The sequence below is a fragment of the Bos mutus genome, chromosome 1 (assembly GCF_027580195.1).
Source record: "Bos mutus isolate GX-2022 chromosome 1, NWIPB_WYAK_1.1, whole genome shotgun sequence".
Taxonomy (NCBI): Eukaryota; Metazoa; Chordata; class Mammalia; order Artiodactyla; family Bovidae; genus Bos; species Bos mutus.
In genome coordinates this window covers 72,477,516-72,485,360 of record NC_091617.1, presented here as the reverse complement: position 1 = coordinate 72,485,360, position 7,845 = coordinate 72,477,516, and the positions used below count along the sequence as shown (strand labels likewise).

The 7,845-nt window shown below is 52.1% G+C and overlaps 1 protein-coding gene across 1 annotated transcript; it reads left to right on the top strand.

Annotated features, from left to right (window-relative positions):
• The first annotated feature begins 527 nt into the window (after positions 1 to 527).
• On the top strand, positions 528 to 3,164 carry HES1 (hes family bHLH transcription factor 1). The gene is made up of 4 exons (XM_070371573.1): positions 528 to 889; positions 1,030 to 1,125; positions 1,361 to 1,448; positions 2,116 to 3,164. Exons 1-4 carry the CDS (start codon positions 782 to 784, stop codon positions 2,664 to 2,666), a joined length of 843 nt encoding a protein of 280 aa, XP_070227674.1. The 5' UTR covers positions 528 to 781; the 3' UTR covers positions 2,667 to 3,164.
• Positions 3,165 to 7,845: the final 4,681 nt, after the last annotated feature.

Sequence of the window (7,845 nt, the reverse complement as noted above, 5' to 3'; positions counted from 1 at the left end):
CCCTCCACCCCGAACGTGCGGAATCTGAGAGGGAAATCACTTAGGTCTTTTCGTAACTCACACCCTGACTTACACACATTCCCCCGTTCTAACCACTGCATTTATAACCTTTAACCCCTGTCCTTCTAAACCTTTTAAAATATATATATTTTTCAAATGAACTTATTAGTGGCAAAGCAGCTCTGTTACATATGAAAGGAAATAAAGAGCAAAGGCCGAAGCCCCAAGAGAAATAAACTAGACTAGAGCAAACCCTATGCGGAAAAATCCTTTCTAAAGCAAAGGCCAGCAGGGAGAGTAGCAAAGGGTTAAAATCCTTTTGATTGACGTTGTAGCCTCTGGTGCCCCGGGCTCAGGCGCGCGCCATTGGCCGCCAGGCCTTGTGCCTGGCGGCCAATGGGGGGGCGCGGTCCACGAGCGGTGCCGCGTGTCTCCTCCTCCCATTGGCTGAAAGTTACTGTGGGAAAGAAAGTTTGGGAAGTTTCACACGAGCCGTTCGCGTGCAGTCCCAGATATATATAGAGGCCGCCAGGGCCTGGGGATCACACAGGATCCGGAGCTGGTGCTGATAACAGCGGAATCCCCCGTCTACCTCTCTCCTTGGTCCTGGAATTGCGCTACCGATCACCAAGTAGCCATAAGATATTATAATAAACCCTCAGCACTTGCTCAGTAGTTTTGAGAAAGTATAAAGTAAAAGGGACATAAGCAAGACAATTTTTTTGTGTGTGAAGAACTCCAAAAATAAAATTCTCTAGGGATTAAAAAAAAGAAAAAGAAAATGCCAGCTGATATAATGGAGAAAAACTCCTCGTCCCCGGTGGCTGCTACTCCAGCCAGTGTCAACACGACACCGGATAAACCAAAGACAGCATCTGAGCACAGAAAGGTAAGGGCAGTACCTGTATTTCCCTGCACCCCCAAGAAATTAAGTCGGGGTTGGGGGCTCCTTTCTCCCTTAAAATCGCGGGGAGAAATGGCAGGTCCCATGGGAACTCAAGCGCTCTTTTTTAAAATTTTTCTTTACAGTCATCAAAGCCTATCATGGAGAAAAGACGAAGAGCAAGAATAAATGAAAGTCTGAGCCAGCTAAAAACACTGATTTTGGATGCTCTTAAAAAAGATGTAAGTGGGTAATTCTGCTTTTTTTTCTCTCTCTCTCCCAGGTATTAAGAATGAAATCCCCTTGCCTGCGGGGTCTTCCCTGCCTGCACTGCATTCTCAGAGGCGGGAGAGCTGGGCCCCTCTAGCCGAGGTCTAGGGCTGTCGCCGCCGTGGCCGGGGGGAGGGACGGACCCCCACCATTCCGAGGCCTCTGGCGAGGCTCTCACTTTCGTCCTTTGCCTCCTCTTCTGTGCAGAGTTCGCGGCATTCCAAGCTGGAGAAGGCGGACATTCTGGAAATGACAGTGAAACACCTCCGGAACCTGCAGCGGGCACAGATGACGGGTGAGAGCGGCTCGCCGCGTCCCCCTCTGCGGGCGTCCCTCTCGCCCCGCGGTGATTTCTTCCAGACTTCCGCTCGTGGTTGTGAGAGGCATTCAGCTACATTTTACTGCCTTGGCTCACTCTTGCGTTCCCACGGTCTGGGGCTTATTTATAGCCACAACTCCAAGTTGTTACTGTTCCGGAAAGGGAGGGAGAGAGGTTGTAGTGGCGAGGGCGGCGGACGGCGGGCGGCTTGGCAGTGGGGGAAGCAGATGGGAGGTGAAAAGATTTAGAACCGTGGTAGTTTTTAAGCTGCGTGGAGCCTGGGGTCATGTAGTTTAGCACGCCCTCCTCGCCCGCTACATAAGGGGATATAAGGCTCGGATGGTGCAGAAGAGGGGGAAGGGGCACTATCCAAGGTCACATCGCTCGGGGGTGGGGAGGAGGCAAATTTTAGGCTGCAGATCGGGTTAAATGAAGCGACAGGGAATGAAGAGGGAGCGTCTCGGGGTCGGTCGCCAAGCTAGTGTGGAGAGGTGGATGGTTTTTGTAAACCCAGCCTGCTACCCAGAGGCAGTTCCGCGGGCGGGTGGTCAGGGAGGCGCGCCGCGGGGACCTCCCAGGGCGGAGGCGGTGGCTTCGGGGCCAGGGCTGTTCGGTGACCCATCCGTCTCCTTCTGGCCCGCAGCCGCGCTAAGCACAGACCCGAGCGTGCTGGGGAAGTACCGCGCCGGCTTCAGCGAGTGCATGAACGAGGTGACCCGCTTCCTGTCCACGTGTGAGGGCGTTAACACCGAGGTGCGCACCCGACTCCTCGGCCACCTGGCCAACTGTATGACCCAGATCAACGCCATGACCTACCCAGGGCAGCCGCACCCCGCCTTGCAGGCGCCACCGCCGCCCCCGCCAGGACCTGGCGGCCCGCAGCACGCGCCGTTCGCGCCGCCGCCGCCGCTCGTGCCGATCCCCGGGGGTGCGGCGCCCCCTCCCGGCGGCGCGCCCTGCAAGCTGGGCAGCCCTGCTGGAGAGGCGGCTAAGGTGTTTGGCGGCTTCCAGGTGGTGCCGGCTCCGGACGGCCAGTTTGCCTTCCTCATCCCCAATGGGGCCTTCGCTCACAGCGGCCCAGTCATCCCAGTCTACACCAGCAACAGCGGGACCTCGGTGGGCCCCAACGCAGTGTCACCTTCCAGCGGCCCCTCTCTCACGGCAGACTCCATGTGGAGACCGTGGCGGAACTGAGGGGCTCAGGCCACCGCTCTCCCTAAATTCCCCAAACCATCTCTCTTCCCTCGCGACGATAAACAGGAACTTGGACCATGAGAGAGAAGGGAGGACTTTTGAGATTAAGTGGTTTTTTTTTTTTAATTTCTAAAGTTACTTTTTTGTAGAGAGCTGTATTAAGTGACTGACCATGCACTATATTTGTATATATTTTATATGTTCATATTGGATTGCGCCTTTGTATGATAAAAGTTCAGATGACATTTCGTTTTTTACACGAGATTTCTTTTTTATGTGATGCCAAAGATGTTTGAAAATGCTCTTAAAATATCTTCCTTTTGGGAAGTTTATTTGAGAAAATATAATAAAAGTAAAAAGAGTGAAGGCTCTTATGTCTTAGAATTGATTATTTCAGAATATGTAAAAATGAAGGTCTTGGCAGAATTTGAATTACACATAATCTGAGAATTCAGGAATTGGCTCCTTTTGTTATTAAAAGAACATTTAAAAAACCCATCAAGGGTTTTACCATGGCTCCTTGAGCTAAATTCCATTTAATTTGTGAGAACCCATCTGTTATGGCTTCCTTGGCCAATTTGTGGTCAGTCTCTTAAAAGATTTCAAAAACCTTTTTAGTTGCAGGTGGGTTAAAGTCATTCAGTCCTGGTTCTCATACTGGCTCCTGAGGAAGATGGAAGGGGGCTGAATTCATGAAGTTAATCAACCCAGTACTAGGTCCCCACTGCACATTTAAGGGTGGCTCCTGCAGCACTAGTGCCCTAGGGTATCTCACCAGCATCCAAGTAAAAACAGTCTTCATAGCTGCAGCTCCAGCCTTCAAGTGTTGGAGTCTTTCTCTAATTAGTCAATCCTTGCAGCTAGACATTTTCTGTACCAGCACCTAAAAGTTTGAAATGCCTCTCTGCACCCTCTTCAAGCAAGCTGAGAAGGTCAACAGATTCCTTCTGCCAAGGAACAGCTAGTTAGACTCCCAAGTGGAGCCCCAGTCCAGATGATTAACACCAGACATATGTTTTTGATAAGTTTCTGTGCTTGGCTCTAATAGAGAAAGCATGTGGAGGCCGTCCTGGCAAGCACACAGGCCATCTTCCCCTTTTAATACAAACAGCAAGCGACCCCTTTGCTTGGTCATGCCCCATTTCCAGGCAAGATGTGGGCTCCAGATAGAAGCAAAAGGGTTGTCTCGGGTTTCAGCTCACATAACCCTCCTTAACAAGTCCTAACTCAAAGCGGACAGCTTTAAACTGTGCCAGGATCTGCAGGGAATTTCTTCCAAATCCCATCACAAAGGCTTGTCAGATTTTGTCAGATTTGGCCAGGTGTTTGACTGCATCCAGGTGTTGGGGAAATGAAAACCACGAGCCCTGCGAGACCAGACACATCAGCCGCGCTGTGGGTCTGGCGGGCGCGCCCTCCTCCCGCACCGCCGGCCAGTCCTCCTCCCGGCCCGGCCCCTCCCGCTAGCCTGCTCTCACAGCCCCCACCCGCGTTTCTCTTAGAAGGGCTTCTGGGAGGAGAAGGATGAGGCGGGAGAGATCAATCTTTGAAGCTTTCCTAACAAAGATAAAGCCAACGATTTTCTGTCTTATTTCAAAAGCTTTACCTCTCCCCTGCCTGGCTGGCCTTTCCCACAGGCCAGTGTGGAGAGCGGCTCTATCACTGGAATGATCTAGCAGACAGCAGTCAGTTTTCTACTCAAATACCTTCCATCCAGCTTCAGATCTAGAGTGAAAGGTTTAAAAAATATTTTAAAGATTTTGGCTCCTACTTGCCTCATTTTGCCTCTGTGAAAGGTGCTCAACATACCTTCCCACCAAAGAAATAGACATACACACACACCCTTCTTTATCATATCATTTTTCTGCCATTTCTCTCCTGTTTAAACACAGACATAATAACAATTGTTCTTTTAAGACACAAGTGAAGCTCAAATGCTTCACTTGGTAAATCTGTCTTCTGGCTCCACCGGAAGTGTCCTGGTAGAAATAAGGGAGACAACAGGATCTCATTTTTATAAAAATACATTTATATTCTTAAAAATTGACACACACACAGTGCAATCATTAAATCAACTCAAAACTCAATCTCTTCATCTTCCCTGTGCTGAAGGGGAACAACTGAAAAAAGGGGATTTTTATTACTATTAAAAGTACACAGATATTGAGGGGAGTGATAATGTTAAAAGACGTAAACATTTGTTCGTTTGAAAATTGTAGTTTGAAAGTGGTCTTTTTTTCCCCCGAAATTTGGGTTTAAACTAATAGATGAGGCATTTCCGTACAAAACGAAAAGAAAAGGGGGACCCTGGCCCTAGTGGGGATTTTCAGGCTCTTTTGCCGGTTCTGCCGTCAACCTCACTGTATCTCTTTGGGTGAGTCATTTCCCTTCTCCGGGACATTTCCAAGTCCGTGAAAAGAGTGTATTTACTTCCAAGACCCTGTACTCTCCTGCACCCAGGCTCTTTCTGCAGTAATTAGCTGGGGGAGAGGAGAAGCTTGAGTTTAGCCCACATCAGGATCCTTCGGGCCAGAACTAATTACACAATCTTGAGTCGCACCCAGCAGCCCCTCTCCTCCGCCCCGGGGCGGTGCCGGTGGCTCCCGATAAGGCGCGGCTCCAATCTCCGTGTCCGGATGCGGGCTGCCGGCCTTGCCGCCGCTTGCATTAGCCTCTCAATGGAGACCCTCCCGGGCTCGGGCCCCCCGCCGTGCCCGGCAGCATCCGGAGCTGGAAAGGCGCTGAACTGGAAGCGGGGCGGGGGGTGGTTGGCTCTCCTAGGTCTAGAGTCGGGATCCTTCTCTAAGTAGCGAGTTGCCGCGACTGGGAGGAGTGCCCCCTCCGCGCGCCCCATTCCATCCCACGTGTTGCTGGAGTGGGGACCTAGGGGTTAAGCTGGACCCCCTCATCGTCACCGCCGTCCCGGGAAACCTGTCATTAAAGTCAATTAACTTTTCCCACACCCCTTGGCCGGTAACAACCCGCTGCTAGCTTCCTCCCAGGCTCCTAAGTGCAACCAGATGGGCGGCCAAGCTGCCCCCGCCGCGCGGCCGCCGGGGCCGCCGGGGGTTCCAGGGAGGCCGCCGCGGCTCGCGGCCCGGGCGGGGAGCAGGCCGGGGCGGCCACGCCGGGCCAGCCCCGGCGGCCCTGCGGCCAAGGTGGTTTGCTTAGCAGGCCCGGCTGCTTTCTGGCAGGAAATGAATAGCTCCCAGATGAGCTCAGGCAACCTGAGAGGTCGTGAGAACGGCGCGAACCCCCGCCTGTGCAGCCGGCAGCCTGCCAGGCCGCGGGGGGAGCGGGCGGCGGCGGCGGCGGCGGGAGGCCGGGAGGCCCGGCGGGCGGTGGCGGGGGGAGAGGGAGGAGGGAGCCGCTGACACACGAGCCCGCGCCCGCTCCCGCTGACAGGCAGGCAGCCGCCCGCGCCCGGCCGCCTCCCCCGCTTCCCCGCCCGGGGCCCCAGCGCCTCCCAAGCAGCAGGCCCTTAGCCGCAGAAACGCGGCCGCCCGACCCGCCGGGCCCGGGGGTGGGGCCGCCTGCCAGTGTTTTTCCAGTTTCCCCGGTAGCTCCGGGCCGCATTTAGAAGCCGGGAAACTGGGCCGAGGCCAGTGTCGGGGCAGCAGAGGCCCTCGCGGCCGCCGGAGCCCTGCCAAGCGGCAAGCCAGGCCAGGGCGGGTGGGGGCCGGCGTGGAGAGCGGCCGGGCCAGGGCGGCTCAGCCCACACCGTCGTCCCAGACAAGATACAGCCGCCCGACGGCATCTCGCGACTCCTTAAAACAAATGATTCTAATCTCCGAAAACCGTAGCACCTACTGAGTGCCCAGCAAGCCCCCTGCAAGCGCTAAAAAGATAACATTAAGACTCACTCACCCCCTGCCCTCCCAGAGCTCTCAGTTTAGCTGGGGAGATAGACAAACACCCAAGTAATTCATCCCAGGCCTGATGTGGGACATGCCAGCAAAGTTTCAACAAAGGGCACCTAAGAACAAAGAGATGGATTCTGATTGGAGAGTAAGCCAGGTAAGGTCTTCAGAGCGTTGGCACCTGAAGCCGAGACCTGACAGATGCGGTCAAGGAAGAGAAGAGATGGGAATGGGAAGGGAAACGCAGACAGAGGTAAATGTGTAAGTCCAGTTGGGGGAATTCCAGGAAGTTTGCCATGGTTGTATTGAAATTTTCAGGTATATGAATTGGCTTGGAGGCCAAAAACTAAAGCCAAAGCACATGATCTGGCTTCAGGTTGCTGAGGTTGTAAGTCCAGGCAAATTACTTCTCTGCACCTTCTTTGTACCATAAGGTGGTATTTGTACCTCCCCAGGTGATATCTCATAGGATTGTGAGGATGAAATGAGTAAATGCAGGCAAAACATTTGGAGTGGTGCTTGGCACATAAGCCCCCAATGTGTGTTAGTTGCTCATCGGTGTCCAACTCTTTGTGACCCCATGGACTGTAGCCCACCAGGCTCCTCTGTCTATGGAATTCTTGAGGCAAGAATACTGCAGTGGGTTGCCATTTCCTTCTCCAGGGGATCTTCCTGACCCAGGGATTGAACCCTGGTCTTCTACATTGCAGGCAGATTCTTTACCATCTGAACCACCAGGGAAGTTTTTTTTTCTATTAGCTTTTCCCATAAAAATGTGTCGATAAGGCATCAAAATATAGAACAGGAATATTATTCCTTAAGGGGGCAGGAGAGGGTAAAAGCCATATCAAATTGGTTTCAGAAGCAGAATCCTGTGTGACAAAAATTTTAAATTTTATTTAAAATGAAATAAAATTTTTTCATTTTAGCGAATACCTAACAGATACTCAGGGTCAGGGATGAGATACAAACCCTAAAGGAAGGCTTCCCATACACCACATTTGTGAAGAACAAATAGTCTCGAACACAGAGTTATTCTTCCCTGTGTCTCTTCCATAATTAGGGCCCATATGATTATTTTCGTACAAATATTGTAGAATCTTGCAGAATCAAATAGATATTTCCCTTGAAACTCTATGTAGCAAAGTAACTGTGGAATTGGCCATTATTACCTTATAGAGGTGAACAAGCCTCTAAAAAGCTCTGAAACTGCAGGCTCATTTGGTTTACTTTTGTTTTCCTGTTTTGGAGTTGGGGGGAAGGGCCGATGGGAAAGGAGCATAAACTATGATCATCTAGAGAACTCAGAACCTACTTTA

Bases quoted from the DNA above. Each gene is read 5' to 3' on its own strand.
- HES1 (XM_070371573.1), top strand. From the start codon at position 782: ATGCCAGCTGATATAATGGAGAAAAACTCCTCGTCCCCGGTGGCTGCT. The intron at 1,126-1,360 runs GTAAGTGGGTAA...TCTTCTGTGCAG, and splicing joins TGGATGCTCTTAAAAAAGAT to AGTTCGCGGCATTCCAAGCT. The intron at 1,449-2,115 runs GTGAGAGCGGCT...TCTGGCCCGCAG, and splicing joins GCAGCGGGCACAGATGACGG to CCGCGCTAAGCACAGACCCG.